This window comes from Styela clava, chromosome 13, assembly GCF_964204865.1.
Source record: "Styela clava chromosome 13, kaStyClav1.hap1.2, whole genome shotgun sequence".
Classification (NCBI taxonomy): domain Eukaryota; kingdom Metazoa; phylum Chordata; class Ascidiacea; order Stolidobranchia; family Styelidae; genus Styela; species Styela clava.
Window position 1 is genome coordinate 6,759,241 of NC_135262.1, and position 17,872 is coordinate 6,777,112.

Sequence of the window (17,872 nt, forward strand, 5' to 3'; positions counted from 1 at the left end):
TTTTTTTGATGCCTTGTTAATATTTCGATAGTAGGCTTAAACCTCGGGGATAAAATAAGTCATTAAAGCCCCAAACTAATGTACTGAGTTTTTAACCAAGGTCATTATCATACCAACCTTATTTCATCAAGTAATTCACACTCTTGTTGATGTTTACTTTGGAGTTTGGATAATTGTTCTATCTGTGTTGTCTTCAATAATTGTGTCACTTTCGCCTAAACAAGTGAATGAATAACTACATTGTATTTTAAAGGACTTTTGTATGCCGTTTACTCTGAATAAGGCTCTACACAAGCAGACACTACTAGGTAAGAGCTACTGTATTTTAGGAAAATGAGAATCTTTCCGATTTGACATTTTTTACCCAATTTATTCATTATACTCTGGATGAGGTGTTTGACATGGAATTTAAAGTAGAACTTTCCAATCTATAATGCCAACTTGGTTCAGTTGGGTACAGCACTCCCAATTCCAAAATGTCCCGACTTTTAGTTCAATAAAACAAACACTCTGTCTCTAAAATGAGGGCATCTGGCATGGCGGCAAATTGCGCCATGCTTGTCTCGATAATAATCTAAATTAATCACAGCCGTCATGTGACCAAATTGCGCTTTTTGCTGAAAACTCTCAAATGCTATGGTACAATTAACTTCGGTGAATTGGATTATTTTTTTCCTATTTATTTTTTCCGCTTTCTTTTACAGTCGGACAGTATTAGTTCATTGCGCAAAGCTGGTTTGTCAATTAATGCCATTACGAAGGCCCAGAATGTCTCGTAAAGGAGGGTTTTGCACTCACTGTTATAATTGATGTCTTTCAATGTGGGGGCTATTAATTAAATCGGAGAACTTCGCGTATTATAGTTAATTCAAATAAATGAAACATTAGGCCCACATTTGAAATTTGAAATAGAAAATGACCTAATACTGCAATTTGTGATGAGAGGGACTACTATACAGCGATATAAATACTACCTGAATCGGCAAACTTAAGTTCGATTTTAACCCTGTCAATCGTAATCAGTTGTAATGTTTTCAAGTTTCTAATATTCACAACACACAAATGTAAAAGTATGAATTCTATAAAATATTTTACCTTTCTTGGAGGTGGCTCCCGCATATTCTATGTTTTGAATTTTAATTTATGCTAATTTTTATAATAATTCCAATGAGTAACACAAAATGGTGGAATGAATATCATAAACAAATACTGGAATAACCTCAACAAACTTTTACAAACTTACGGAAACTGAATTCAGCTATATTAAATTCAGACTGTCTGAAAGTAACTTAACCCTGTAACCGACACGTACCTCCTAAATTATACCAAGTATTCCAAGGTAACGTACTTTGTTGTACTCAAAAACATGAAAACTGTGTAACTTAAAAGTGTCCGTAACAGCTAATGATCAAAAAGCAGTCAAATAATGCTCAACCAAGCGAACACAACAGCGATAGGTCGAGCAGAGAAAATAGAAACATTCCACGCGTTTTCACTGTCTCGATCAAAACAAACGTAATTTTTGTTGACTCATCTACAGAGGAATAAGCTAACTCGTATATACAGATAGAAATGCCCTTTATAAAAAAAACTAATGTAGCTAAGTTGATAAATGTTATCGAATCTTAAATTTGCCACGCTAAGGCTTATCCATAAATTAATATTAATTTTTAAAGTGAAGTTTTTAGTTTAACCAATCGGCTTGCTTGCTTTGCCGTTCGAAATTCGAATAGAAAGAATTATTTGTGAAATTTGTACCCTGCGCGAAATTTGAGACTGACGCAAAACACGACGGTCGTTTCATAAACCTCTCGTGTGGTTTGGTCATTGCCGTTCGTTATGACTGTCAATTACCGATGTTTTCGGGTATGTAGTACACTATCTAGCGTGCACAACGGAAGTATTTAAAAGAAATTGCGCAAAGTCCTTAACACTTTTATTCCAAGAATGAATTATTATTTCGTATTTATTACTTTCCAAAATCAGAAATACCAACAGCAGTTGAAATAATCGAACATTGCCGAGTGGTATGCGTGATTTATCTCACATTGCAGTATCACGCTCTCCACAACAATTCAAATGCATCATTTCAACATATTAACTACGCAAGCTTTTGAGTTATAAAATTCGGTATCAATAAACGGCCGATTCTGTGCTGACCAGCGACAACATGCGGAACAATATTGAAACTAAAATACATCAATGCACTTTCGAAGTCAGGCAGCTACACGGACTCTAAGACTAATATAAATCTGAAATGCAGTAATAAAAATAAAACTAATAGTTCCAAATTTAAAATCGAAGACAAAAAAGTCATAAATCGAAATCATGTGACGAGGTGTTTACGATTTATCAGAATATTTATCGTGTTTCCGACATTAGTTCATCGACGTTAGAATCGTGTGGAAATCCCCGGCCTGCGGCACTTAGTCTCAGTTAGCATACAAATGGGAGAAAGTTTTCATTTCTGCCCTAACGAGCGATATTACTCTGATAACGGTATCCAAATGGCAGCTGATGCACAGTACCAGTCACGTGGTGTTTACTGCTATAATTTAAGAAATATATTACAACTTTTGTTTTGTTGTATTCGGTCAGTGTATTTAGTTTCACCACTCCTAGAGCTGATATGATTAGGTGCGTTTGAATAGAATATTTCACCTACTCCTAAAGTTTTTTCCCCATCTGGCTTTACTTTACCCCAGACCTGTACTCACATGTTTTACGTTTTTCGACGTCATCTGCTGCTTAACTCAACAAAAATGGTGTCGCTGACCGAATGACTTTGTTGGTGTTTTGCGACCCCGCGTACATTGCAGTTAAAATATTGCACGTTTTTTCGATGGATTTTTTTCAATTTTTATTGTTCATTCAAATGTACAATGTTTGTCGGCCGATGAAATGAATACCTGAATCCGAATCGTTTGATAGAAAAGTACTATGATTGCGATTTATATACGGTAATTTTACCAGTAATTTCCCAAAGGCATAAATTTCATAATATATACATCATGAACGCTCAATAAAGACACTACCGAAAGCTATGAAAAATAATAATCAAAACTCATGATACCATAATCAATGGAAAGCATATTTCGGTTTGATAAAATTGGTAAAAAAGTGCGAGGTTACTCACAGAATTGAAAAGTTTGCAAGCGATTTGTCTAAACTTGCTTGTATAGCGTTTCGACCCTAAATTCGCACTAAATATTTTTTGAATGTATATTATATAAATACGAAATAGTAACCAATCCGTCCACTTTCCTCTGTTACCCTAAGTGGGAACAAATACGTCGGCGAGCAGATTACGGAGTGACGTAAGCGAAAAATCCGTCGAGTAGGCGTCTCCGTAATTCTATAAATATAATTTAATGCTCTTGGTCAGATCGGACAACAAAAGGGAAATCGTGAAAAGCTTTTGTTGGCCGGCACAAAATCACTGGACGAAGCCTTAAATAAATGTACATCCCCGAAGTAAATATATAACCATTCTTAATAACAACATAACCCGTATATTTAAATAAGAAATTCCTTCGATTTAGGATTTAGCTGTAAGCAAATACAGACACAAATTTGTCCATATTGAATAACTTCCTGCATAATATAATCTGATGTAAAAAATCTTAATTTTGAAAAGCATAATTTGGGGTTTGAATACCTATCGAAGATCAAGGAATTTAATCCTTACACCATTTCTGCTAAATTTGTGAATGTCACAAAAATTGTCGCTGTGTACTACAGTGAATAAAATGATATTAAGCGAAGGCAAACGTTTTTTTCTAATCAATCAATTCAATTTTAACTGTACTATTTTTTGTTAAATTGTTACATTATATGATGAAGCGACACCGATCCGATATCAATAGTACCGATTTTCAATGTTTGATGACTTTATTGTCGATATTATCAATTGTAACATTTTAGAAAACGAATAATCTAACAAAGTTAGTGAGGTCATTTCCAAGTTTGTGATTGGAACTGAAATTGAGTGTCCGGTTAAATGAACGTTGTGGTTAACGGATACAAATTTTATACCGTTATTCATAGAAAACGTGATTCAAACTCCCTCGGGCATCACATGGTATTTCTGATTTACTATATCAGTACGGAGATGATAAATCTAATTTATTTTAATTTAAACTTGAGAATATATATGTGAAACACTAAACGATTAGAATGTCGAATTTAATAATATTAAATGGATAAAATTTATGATCGTATTCCACAACGGACTTCCTCAAAAGTGTAAAGCACCAAATAACTTACCCTTTCTAAAACTAACGTATTCCTTCTCCCGACCTCAGAAATATTCCATAAACTTTTCGATTTAGACATTGAAGACAAGGAGCCGGTCTTCCTTCTCAAGAGTTTAGGTGAAGTCCCCATAGTTATTGGTTGTTATAGGTAGTATTTCACTTGATTGTTTCAAATTTCCTTTGCGTTCGTTGAGTTGAGTATAAATTAATCCAGTTTCAAAATCATTGTAAATGATTTATCGTCAATAAAAAACTACTATCACTGCACTAAACATTATGTCTATATCTTGCAAAATAACTAAACGGCGGATTTTGGTATAAAATACCCAAACGCCCAATAAATCTTGTAATAACACATGAAAACAAAAATGAAATTGTTATTTCAGAAATAATACATAATCGAGATTTATAATCGAAACTTAACGCGATGAATCACATCTTCGTGACCTTGTCAGACATTGGTACGAAATTCACCTACTTGATCGTTTTTTAAAAATAAAAACAACGTATGATTGTACATTTTATGGCAGTTCATCGAATATAGAGAGCATTATTTCGCCAATCTTCGACGTAACACCTGATCGTTTCCTGATTGCGGTGTCCCACATGCTCCATTCCACCTTATTCAGCAAATATTTCGGCCGTCTCGTAAAATTCCGAAAGCACTTCCCAATATTGTCGATGAACAAGAATGGGGCATACTGTAGTTGTAATGTAAACATTTTATTGTGCCGATGTGTACGCGTTTTCTGACTTAACCCGGATAATATTATTATATTCTATGTATTCATGACTGAAATGAAGCAATTATTAAAAAAATGTAAAAGTACCAGTACATTTTGTTTAGTACTTGTACAAATGGAGAATCGCCAAATTGATACAAAATATAATTCTCTTTCAAACCTATTGAAAACATGCAAACATTACCTATCCACTATTTAACTCCTATTCACACGTCAGTGCGTTTAGTATAGATAGAAAGCTCCGCGAAGAAATAGTGCTAACGGATAACTAACATTACATACTAATTGTTACAAATAATAACATTACATTCATGGGCATGTTTCATCTGCAAATCTATCAATTTTTCTTTGTAATAATATTGTCAAATTTATTTCTGGCAGCTCAAACTCAATCGAAATCAATATACGGAACATATTGAAAGGTTTCTACCGGCACTAAGATATAGGCACTACATGTTACCGCTTTGGTGTTAGGTTTCAAAAACCGTCATCAGATTTCGTGACCACAACAATTCATGGTCGAGCAACTTCAAACACCGCACCTTATTTTCAACACACGAACTATATTTTAATCGAATGTTTAACAATAGACTACTCATGATTTACCACCTCATTAACTTGAAACCATTTCACCCAGTTTTAACGCTGCAGACTATTGTCGATTGCAAAACCTCCTGTTTACTTATTAGATAACATACTTGAAAATGGAAACGAGGGAATCTGTCCCTTCAAAACATGTCCAGCAAGAGGCCAGGAAAGTCCCTTCAAAATGTTTGTCTAATCTCAGCATCAAAATACCTTCCCACAAGCACCAGACACGATTTTGAAGGGATTTATTTTGTGAATGCTATCAAACGGAAGTACACGTACACCAATAACGTTATTACCGACATACGTGGATGATAAATATTTAGGAAAATACATCTGCTAGTGTTAGAAATGCAAACACGGTCGAATAAATTTTTCAGCAGGTGAAGAATATTCAGAAATCTGCGCCAATCAAAACTACCTAGTATTATGATGTCACAATACCACAGTGGGTGCCATGATAATTTGCTTTCAGTTATCAAAAAAGCAGTCATATTCAACAGTATGCATACAATATTTACTACATTAACCTATCTTTATACGCACTGGCGGCAACAAATCTGGACTTCGTAAATGCCGTGACCTTAGTAAAGCTCCTCTTCTGTTGAACCGCTCGCGCATTTGATAATAACAACACGTGTCTTGCAAACAGGCGGTTTAGAAGGCGCTTTTCAAATGTGAAAACATGAAAAATATATAAAAAACAAGCAACACGTCAAGTATAAAAAGTGACAATCTTTTAATGAAAATTTCTCCGTCTTTCTATATCTGCTCGCTGCAGTAGGATTTGCCGTTAGGGCATCATTAGCCTATAATGTGAAAATAAAATAAGAGATATATAAAACCACCTTTACCGGCTGACTAAGATAAATGGAAAGAAAATTTCAGCTCATGTAATCCTACGTAATATTTGAACTTAACCACCAGTTTTGTCTGGTTAATCGCTGAGAGGTAATTTTGTGAGGCAATCGCCCCTTTAAGCAAAATAAAGGCTGTTACCGGAACTGTATTTTTGTATGTTTTGAATCCAATTACAAATGCAACCAACAATTATCGTATTGTATGATAGTTCTAATGCTAAATAAGTGTGGATAATTCTCCAATCGTACCAAATTTTATAAAATAATTACTCGAGTTGTTTAGTTCTTAACTTGCAAAAAAGATTGTGAGGACTGAAAAGCTACAGAAACCGTATCGATCAATTTAAACTTGTTTTGACTGAAACAACTGCAATTATGAACTTGCAATCTGGGTGCAAGAACTCTATAACACAGATTGCGAAGCATCGGTCGGGACGGCATCGCATAAATTCCAATGGGATCATTTTTTGCAGAACAAACGTAGATCTTTGTTAGCGTTTTCAAACCCCTTATGACGTAACGTGGCAACATTATCGTCCAAGGCGGGAAGATCATCAGGTAACAGAGTAAAAACAAGCAAAAACAAAGAATCACGCCGTCTATTGCTCTCCACCATCATTTTTAAACATTTAATACCGCCACGAAAATAGCATGTGTATTGCAGCGACCTAGCTCGTGGTCTCAGCCGTGCAGCGTAGTTAGTTCCTCTCTCAGAATCATAAACCGCTCGGCTAGACCACAAACCCTCGATTTTCACAATCCCGCTCCCACTCAGTTATTTTCTGTCAGCATGCGGTAAAGTAAATACAAAAAAGCGGAAATGATATACACGTACGTGTTAATATAAAGTTATACGCAAAAACAACCTTGTCCATAATTTAATTTAAATCGCATAATACTTGCATACCCTAACTGCGTTAAGATCCGATATTTGTTTGGGTTTTGCTGTTATTGCTCTCTTTTGCTGCTTTTCAAAATGATCATAAAATATTTTGATCCGTTTGGATTTAAATAGTATTCAAATAAAAATAAGATATTCATATGTTGCACAACGAAAACTATTGTCATAAAGGTAATTCTGGCGCTAAGTAGATTTATTATCTGAGAATTACGTTCATTCTTTCAGTCTATAAATCCCTAGAAAATACAACTTACAACAAGCGACTAACTGACTTTTACTGGAACATTACTCCATATTAAAGTAACTCATTAATACACGAGCGAGAATTTACAATATAAATTTATTTATGACGCAAACACAATTCTTGAGATAAAGTCTATTGATAACACTGCCGCCTGTGAGGATAAGAATGTCATCAATTCATTGTATATTCAGTACAGACATTTGACAGATACCCCGCATATTTAAAATATTTTGGGTTACAAGGGACATCAGTAATAGATAATCTATTTCATTTAAACGCGATACGAAGAAAAACTGATTATTTCAAGCCGTAGCCTATGGGGAAACGTTTTAGTCAGTCAGTAGGTCATTTTTCACCAAAATGATGCAAACACTTGATGCAAATATAAACTAGGGAAAAAATATGAAAACGGCATTTCACGGTGAAGGATGGCGCGTAAAACCAATGTTGGTTATCGAGTAGCGACACACGTGATAAAAATCTAACTTTGATTCAGGTAGAATAGAAAGAAGTCGAACAAATATGTGTAATAAAAAATATTAATGCTCAAAAACTAAATCCGTTACAAAAAAGAGACTCCGGGCGGTGAGGTAACCAGCATGGCATTCCGTTACCTAGCTGATTAGATGAAATATATTACAGCGATATTACGCATAACTGTATTTTGACAAGTTGGATCTAAAACTGTTTATATATTTTTACAAAATAAGGGCATGGATTATTATTAGAATCACCGATAGAAAGCACATACCGCTTTCGAAAAAACTTTGTGTTAATTTTGAATAATATTCGACCCCGCATTCGTAACAAATAACACGGGGAATGTTTATCAGAAATAATTCTAATTCTAATATACCGCTAACTATAAGCATAAACCATAAGAGCAATCCACCATATTATGCTGATTTTCGCTTTACTTCTACCTGATACTTAAAGTAGCCTAAATCTTATTTCGCTTCAAGAAACACTGGTCTATTTACCGAAACTATTGTCTCGTTGTCTATCGGTTTACGTTATTCCGTGTCCCGGACTTACTTATGTAAATAACACGAGTACAACGCCACCTCGTATATTAGGATAATATACCAACGAAGTTTGGAATGTGTGAGATTTCCAACTGACCACAATCTTGAGTACGTTCACCTATATTGACGTGGTATATTCACGACTGTTTCAGCTCTACGTGGAAAGCTGGTGTACTCCGAATAGTTTATGGTAAAAGCCTATTGGTCACATATCGCTTTCTTGCAAAAAAAACTCTGAAGGCTAAAAATGTTCACGTTTTTTGTTACTTAGCAACAGAATTTATAGTTGTGAATCTCCTTGAAATTTACGTTTCTATGGTCCTACGAAGTAGTTCTTGTTTTGTGAAAAATGGCGATAAAATGGACCCAAACAGTTCATAGACGTCCAGATTTCTGATAAAAATAAAATTACAACGTGAAAGAACTAAAGAGACCTGCGTTGACCCGTTGCCCTAAAACGACTCTGATTACTATAAGGACAATAAATAAAATAAATAAATGGGACATACTCTAATCAAGAGCAAAATTCTGTATCCAAATGCCTGGTACGTTTATCAATAAAATTGTCTATTGTTACAAAGCCAAATACTGCGAATATATAACTTGGCTTTATAATGCTTATCCTCAGAAAATTTCTATAACATCAAATATCAAACTGCGATTACAATATTTATAACATAATAATATTGGAACATGAAAAAATATTCCAAAGACAAAAAAGCTTTTTGTATGTCCCCAACAACGCACCGAGCTTCCATACATACCTGTCGTTCCTACCTACCATTGCTTACGAAATCGTCGTGTCTTTCAGTACGAAAACCTATTACTATTCATCAAAAGCGAATACCCATTACCTGAACGCTTTCAGATAAGGTGTTAGGTTACCCAAGCGTGCCATTACCATTGTAGAGATAACGAGTAAAAAAACGTACCCAATTGATCCGTAACCGCGTCCCTGAAAAAACATGGGTTATATTATTTGTCCTTCAGACGTGATTAAGCCCCATGGAAGTATGAAAAATTGTCATGTGACTATTTCGTCCGGAAGCGACGTCCCTCATTGGTTAAAAAAGCGAGACGAAGGGTGATAATGCATCGGAGAACTTTTGTTATCATTTTAGATTGCTAAATACTCGCGTGGTAAACTGGTGTATCTGTAAAAAACGCGAAAGATTCATATCCCTTCACAATACATAATAGCTAAAATAGCACATTCGTTCAATACCGTACTGCTAACAAACTATAAAATGACTAACTTTGCATCCTTGTGGTATGATTCTCATTAAAGTTTCAAGTGTCCTCCTTCTGCTGAAATTTGCAAAATCTACCATTTTAATTAAACGAACGTTTTTTTGTACTTAATATAATATTTACTGATTGTTTTTCTTTTGACAGTAGTATTATTAAAATCGAGTTTTCGATTATGTCGATTCTCAAGTTTACGACAAACCCGCTGTGGAAAAATGAACTGCGATATAACATCACCTTGACAAACATCAAACTCTTGTCACGCATCTGCACTTTATGGCGTTCTTTACCTGCACCTGGCTTTTTTTTTACTTCTTCGTGTGTTAACTCGGTAACAAAAACGTGCCTGGTAATTTCTTGATACGGGCTTTCACGCGTGACCCGTCTATTTCAAGTCCGTAAATCGCTATGGAGAGCGACAATAAAAGCATTCCGGTGACGACATAAAATCGTCAATAGAGAGGCTTAGAATATAAAGAAATATACCCAATGTGGCACAGTGGATTGAAATCTCATACAACGTTCAATTATAGGTATATATCTGGAAACGTGAATTTATTGGTTGGTAATCGATATAGAAAAATTACGCAATCAGTTGACACGGAGCTTTATAATATCGGCCATGTTTATTCCTTTTTATGCGGTATACAGAGGGTTAAGAACAAACAGAATATTCCCGGCCTATGTAAATACAATGCGATAGCCAATTCTATGAGGCACACCTTGGGTACCGATTAATAAGTTCTTATAAATGATCTTACAGGCAGGCGCACCTACTCGTCCTTTGCCCGATTAACTGAATTATAAACATTATATAAGCAGCTGAGTCAGTTATACCATTTGTTAAAATCTAGGTGTAGCGAAAAGCGACACGATGCCTAGATGTTTGGAGTCATACACTTGTCAGGGGTATTGATGAAGACGTATTTGTGCGCTACTACGTAGGTTCAAGATCTCGAGTCTCGTAAGTCCAAGAGATAATTGTCTGCGGAAGAATTGTTGGATTCGTCGTCATCGCTTGGAATTTCACGTGACTGTATCATCTTACCAATACAATACAACCTTGAAAAAGTATTTTCAAAAATGGTCTCACTGAATTACGAAACACTAACACATGCAAAACAATATATATAGGCCTAATAATAATATATATTCACATTTATCCACTTCATAACCATGCGTCGGTCGATAAACTCACAATTCATACCAATAGTCTTCGTTTCGTATATTTGTCTTGGTTAGTAATTTCATTATCCATCACATGTTTCGTTTGTTTGCTCCAGCGTCACTCAAACTTTAAAAAATATGCAACCTGGTGTGGTGTCATACCAGTGAAGATAGGGGTTTTATTAAAGCTGAAAGGGTGGCTAATGGATGCACACTTCATACAGGGGGATCCGACCAAAAGTAGACAAATGTTTTTTAAAATATCTACAATATAAATGTAAAAGAGAAAAAAATATTTTGCAGAAAATAGCTTTATAAAGATAAATAATAGAATTCATTGTTATTTTTCGATATATCCTCCCCTTGCCTTCACTGCACGCCTCGATCTGTTTGGAATTTGACTGCACCAGGCACGTATGTTTTTTTCTGAAATTGTGTCCCAACAAGTCACCAATCTATAGGACTCAAGGTGCGTTTATTGCAACCGTATACTCTGTGTAAACAGGCAATAAAACCGAACATAACAGAATTTCAATGAATTTCAACAACGGCCTTTTCTGTCGCACAATATTCAATCCATGACAACGACGAGAATTTAAGATGTATCCCTATTTTAACTTATGTGTTCATGATAATTCGCGGTCGCGTCGAATTGCGACGAGATGAAAGCATTACTTCTCTAAAATACAATGGCAATCTGTGAACATAATAATGTGAGGATATATTGCCCGATTATACTTAGAATAATACATATTTTTTTGCGATCTTGCGAATTTGTTATCGCGGTTAGAAAAATCCTACTATCTGCTCTAAATTTATAGAAAGTACAACTTGATTTAGTACTTATTAAAATATATTCAAAGTATAGTAGTAAATCAAAAATACATATTCATCGCCATGGTTTTTTATTAATTTTATTGTGATCATTTTAATCTGCGGTTGTGTTGACGAAATAAAAGCAATAGTATACTCAGAAAATATGATGACAATCCGTGAACACTAAAATGCGTGGTAACGTGCCCGATTAAGTCAAATCTGAGCTGTTTGTACAACACCTACGGCAGTACTGTACGTACCAATGTGGAAGCAGTAAAGCAAAGAATCCTAAGGGAAAATGCTCTGGTGCAAAATTTTGCGATTTGCAATGTCTAAAAAGCGTTTTAAACCGACGCGGACCCTCATAAAACAAAACTTATGGTGCCTTCGTTTTATTTATAGTACTTTGTATTGCCGCTTTTCAATTTAGAAAATTTGGGTTGTCACCATTGACACCAAATGGAAAAAAAAAATTATTTGTCGTTGTGAGAACTCGCGAGAAACACCACTTAGGTATTTATCGAAGCGTGCGCAGATTCGTGTTTTCGTCGGAAATCCGGTTTCATTGCATTTGAACCCACGTACATTTGAACCCACGACAATTGCGCCTGCATACTATTGCACCTAGGTACATTTTTTTTCGTTTTACGGATATTTATACCCATACTAACCCCAACCCATGGGTTTTAGCACCCGTATATAGATTGAACCCACGGATATACTATGAATACGCGCAAGTGACCCATCGCGTCACCTGTTACCAAATTTTCGAATAGTAAATTGCTATTCTAATAGTTGAATATTCGAATATATGCCCAGATATACTCAGTAACCAGTAATTATTGACTCGATTAATGTTATGTTACTAAACTTGTTTTTTATGTAAATTCTAACGTAAATCGCAACGTGGCTAAATTCCTGGCTCGTTGCGGACTCATTCAAACGCTCCGCGGACTCATTTGAGACCGCGGACTCGGGTTGGGAAACACTGCCTTAGACTTAGAACACTTGTCTACACTTGGTCTGATCACCATGTATATATCGTGTTTTCCCGAAAATAAGACTTAGTCAATAACGCGAATTTTTTTTACCTGGTCGACAGCAAGAAATCTCTCCCATACGTTTTAAATGATTATTCTAAAACGTGTGAAATAGGAAAACGTGTCATTTAAGTAAATGAATATCGGTTTTCATATTTGAAATCTCCTAATTTTGTACTTTATTTTGTTTTTAATAAATAAAATAATAAGACAACCCACGAAAATAAGCCTTAGTGTTATTTTTCGGAAGAAAATTGAAATAGGACACTGTCTTATTTTCGGGTAAACACGTTAAATAAGCATACCTATAATAATACTGACAGAACTAAATGATCTTTAAATCGTTTAACTTTAACTCACCTTTTATGCAAGGATCCCTGACAATACCGTAAGATCAATAACAAAAAGAAACAATTATTTGTACCTGCAACTACTAGAAAGGCTATCTTATAAATGTGCGACCCGTGGCTTCACCCAGTTACTTGTATCTGGCTCTCCTGTAATAAAGGTTGCACACCCCTACTATACACACTATAGAAAAATTGCATGCGGTTACGGAGAGTTACTCAAGTTATGTTACATAAATATGGATACTAGTGGTACTGTATTTGATTATGGTTAAACAATGTGTATGTACATATAATAATATAGATTCTCGGGTTTGAATGCGGAACCCCTGGACTAGTGACGGATCCCTAGAGTGCCGGGAACGCTGATTGAAGAAACCGCGACAGACAGTGGGTACGGCTGATTTCGTTGAGGGGGCATTTAAAGAGTCGAAAATATGGGACGTCATTATATGATGTCATATTTTATATTTGACACAATGGGAATATTCGCTGGGGCGAGATATTGGATTTATGTGAAATGCATTATTACGTCATAACAGATTTGCGTAACCTACAAAATTGGGTACTCCCGTAGTATGTGAACCAAGATGGCGGACACCGGAACGTAGTATGTGTATCAAGGTAGGGATGGGCCATCATTTCAGGTACAAATACTACGGAAGTCACTTGGCTAGTCCCCGAACTCGTAATAGAACTAAAATAAGGATAAATGGAATAAAGTTCGGTCGTAACCCTAACCAGGTACACATACTACGTTCAGGTGTCCGCCATATTGGTTCACATACTACGGGAGTACCCACAATTGTAGTCATAATCTGACGCTAGCACATTTGGTAATGACTTGAATTTAAAAATAAGTGAAGTTCGAGACTATACTAATAAAAATGGTACCAGAATATGCCCTTTGCCCACAATTTGCCCTTTTCTAGTCGTGACATGGCCCATTACCGCAGGGTGTGAGTTTCCCACAATCATCGCTCGCGAGAATTAAAATGGAGCGATAGACTCGCATGATTATTTGAAGAATCTTAGTTGCTGTTGTTAGAGATAACCCTACATGCGCATGTGACATTATCTCCAGGGCCGGATTCATCGATATATAAAGCAGGCGCCAAAGCCTACGGCCTCGACATTTAATTTACCGTGTTTCCCCAGAAATAAGACTGGGTCTTATTCCAATTTTCTTCCGAAATATAACACTATATTGGTCTTATTTTCGGAGAATGTCTTTTATTTTCATCTATCAAAAACTAAATTACAAAGTAAAAAATTACGAGATTTTCAATTATACAAAATATGAAAAACGATATCGGTTTACTTATAAATGACACGTTTATATTCAAAATAATTGCAAAACATAGATTATGAATCATTTAAAACGTGTCGGAGAGATTTTTTGGTATGAGCTAGGCAAAAAAAAATCGCGTTATTGACTAGGTCTTATTTTAAGTGGAGGGCTTATATTAAAATCATTTTCAAAGGTCTTTTTTTCAGGGTAGGTTATTTTCGGGGAAACACAGTAGATCTATCATCCATTTTTTAATTTTAAAGGCTTCTTCCAGAATTTACCCGATATAAAATAAATTAGTTTGTCTAGTTTCGAAAAACCCTTTCAATTAATTTAACAGTTTTTTCTCTAATAACGCCTTTATTTTATTGTATTCAGCATACCCACTTTTTTAGTATTTGTTCAACTGAGTGTAGTTATCGTGTGAATTTTTAGAGAATAACAATCCTATACTTTTTTGTTCTAGGTTCTTGGAAAGAATCTGATTTAGACTGAACGTGTGGGCGAGCACTCTGATACTTTTGCGTAGTTGCAGAGAGCCTATAATTTAAAGCAGTGATCCTCAACTTTTCAAGCCGCGCACACTTTTTCAGAATTTATTATTTGCTAGTTCATCGTGAGTGAGCACCGACATACTTCAACGAAGTTGTAGTTACATATTATGCAGTTTTCGAGGCACACCCTTTACGTGAATATCTCACCTAATATACCGCTGGCTTGTTGCCAGAGCGGGCGTTGCTAACAAAACGGACATTCCTTCTCGTGCAATTCAGAGATGTCACATTTATTGTATGGTGAGCAAGTTATGACCCATATTATGTACATTGTGTATTTGGGCATTGAAATTTCGAATTTGCATTGAAGTTCTGAATACTACAGTGTAACTGACAAATCTTGCATATATTCTATATTCAGATTTAATCAATAGTTAGTAGATTTGTTTCCTTATCGATAGAAAAGGTGATTTATACCGCATCGACGAGTGTACGAAGACTTTTGAGCTCTGCGTGCGACCTTTCAGGAAGGTCGATATCCCGGTGAGTCGCAGTTAGTTCCGAACGTGCTAAATAAGGTGTTGTATAACCGGTATAAAGCCAGCAGCATTTGCGAAAAGAGCATCATTTCTGATACAGCTAAGAGACCTTTCAAGTTATATTAAAAATGGCTGACGACGAATTTTGTGAAAATGAACAACAGCAAGCTTCCCTTGCGACAACGCTTTTGGAACATACCGAACTTTTGAACATCGATAGCAATCCTTCAAGTTGCAGAAGTACAGGAATAATATGTACCATCGGACCAGCTTCAGGAAAAGTAGAAGTTTTGAAAAGTATGATCAAAAAAGGAATGAATATCGCAAGATTGAATTTCTCACACGGATCTCACGAAGCACATGCAAAAACTGTCGCGAATGTCCGTGAAGCCACTCAAAGTTTTCTGTCAGATCCAATTCAATATCGACCAATTGGAATTGCACTTGATACCAAAGGACCGGAAATTCGAACAGGTTTGCTGAAAGGAGGAGGCAGTGCTGAAGTTGAACTTGTTAAGGGAAAGAAATTCAAATTGTCTCTTAATGATGCTGACAAAGAAAGTGGAGATGCAAGCAGTGTATATGTTGACTACAGGAATTTATCAAAAGTGATTGGTGTTGGAAAAAGAGTTTTCATTGATGATGGCTTAATTTCGCTGGTTGTTCTCGAGACAAATCCTGAATATGTAATGTGTGAAATTGAAAATGGGGGTATGCTGGGTTCCAGAAAAGGAGTTAATCTACCAGGTGTTGAAGTAGATTTGCCTGCGGTGAGCGAAAAAGACAAAGGAGATCTTCGTTTTGGTGTCGAACAAGGAGTCGATATGGTTTTTGCGTCTTTCATCAGAAAAGCAGATGACGTGAAAGCAGTTCGCAAAGTACTTGGTGATGATGGCAAGAATATTCTCATCATTTCAAAGATTGAGAACCATGAAGGTGTTCGTAAAATCGATGAAATTATTAAAGAAAGCGATGGAATCATGGTTGCTCGTGGAGACATGGGTATTGAAATTCCTGCAGAAAAAGTATTCATTGCACAGAAAATGATCATCGCAAAATGCAACAGAGCTGGAAAGCCGGTTATTTGCGCAACACAAATGTTGGAGAGCATGATACACAAACCGAGACCGACCAGAGCAGAAGCTTCTGATGTTGCGAATGCAGTTCTTGATGGAGCTGATTGTATTATGTTGAGTGGAGAGACTGCAAAAGGTGATTATCCATTGGAATGTGTACTCATGCAACACAAGATAGCGAGAGAAGCTGAGGCCGCATTATTTCACCTTCAAGTATTTGAAGAGCTGAGACGTGCCCGCGGTTTTGCGACTGACCCCACAGAAGCAGTTGCAATTGGCGTAGTTGAATCGTCTTTCAAATGCCGTGCGAACGCTATCATAGTTTTGACAAGATCTGGAAAATCAGCACATCTGATTTCAAGTTACAAGCCAAGAGCCCCGATTCTCACTGTAACAAGATTTGCCCAAACTGCACGACAAGCTCACTTGTGGCGTGGGTGTTTCCCAATTTTCTATCAAGAACCAGTGATATCACCATGGGCTGATGACGTCGACGGAAGAGTCAAATTTGCGATTGCTACCGGTCTGCAACGCAAGATGTTCAAAAGTGGCGATTTTGTTGTCGTTGTCACTGGATGGCAGCCAGGTTCCGGGTTTACTAACACAATGAGAGTTATTGTCGTTGAATAATAATAACACACTACCATTATGTTATGACTGTTCATTTTTTTGCTTCAATTTATTTTAATAAGTTCAAGAAAAGAATTTATTCAGTTTTCTGTAAAATATATCTGTATGCACCAGCTCTAAGTATAGGCTTTGGAAAAAGTATATCCTATATATAATACACTTGAAATCCATAACGGGCGGGAGATATACTTCTTTCTTTCATAGTCCTGTATTATTAAATTATTTGTATGAATTTTGAGTTCTGCCAATAAATATGAGCACTATTTGTGATATGTATTTCAGTTTGGCTTGTTGAAAGGACGGTGAGACACTTTCGCTATATACGCATATCAACATAATTTGGGCATGGAAAAGCCAAGTTATTTTTTCATTGTGTCCCTAAAGTGCTTGCAAACGGTATTTGTAGAGGAAATGTATATTTCTATGGCAGCTTCCTTTGCACTGCTAGTAACCGGGTTGTATTACTTGTACGGTACTCTCGTAGTATGTGTACCAATTTGGGGTTACCATAAATTTATACAGATTTTCCTCATTTTAGTTCTATTACGAGTTTGGGGACCGTCTGTGTTAGCCAAGTGAATATACCCCCTGCCCATAGGTTTTGGTC

At 36.0% G+C, this 17,872-nt stretch overlaps 2 protein-coding genes across 5 annotated transcripts in view; one reads left to right on the top strand and one right to left on the bottom strand.

Moving 5' to 3' along the window:
* The window catches only part of LOC120333259 (F-BAR and double SH3 domains protein 2-like), a 29,745-nt gene extending 25,149 nt beyond the window's left edge, over positions 1–4,596 (bottom strand). For 3 of the 4 annotated variants that reach the window (XM_039400640.2, XM_039400642.2, XM_039400639.2), the window contains exons 1-2: positions 4,267–4,596; positions 118–215 (exon numbers count right to left, since the gene is read on the bottom strand). In XM_039400640.2, coding sequence (XP_039256574.2) covers positions 118–215; positions 4,267–4,386 — 218 coding nt within the window. In that variant the 5' untranslated portion in view covers positions 4,387–4,596. Of the gene's footprint in view, positions 1–117; positions 216–1,095; positions 1,249–4,266 lie in introns of those variants that run through there. The other variant, XM_039400641.2, reaches the window with a different exon arrangement.
* A 10,863-nt stretch (positions 4,597–15,459) lies between these two features.
* On the top strand, positions 15,460–17,530 carry LOC120333264 (pyruvate kinase PKM-like). Its single transcript, XM_039400651.2, has one exon. It carries the CDS (start codon positions 15,688–15,690, stop codon positions 17,263–17,265), a length of 1,578 nt encoding a protein of 525 aa, XP_039256585.1. The 5' UTR covers positions 15,460–15,687; the 3' UTR covers positions 17,266–17,530.
* The last annotated feature ends 342 nt before the right edge of the window (positions 17,531–17,872 follow it).

Excerpts from the sequence above, each read along its gene's own strand:
- LOC120333264 (XM_039400651.2), top strand. The coding sequence starts at position 15,688 with ATGGCTGACGACGAATTTTGTGAAAATGAACAACAGCAAGCTTCCCTT.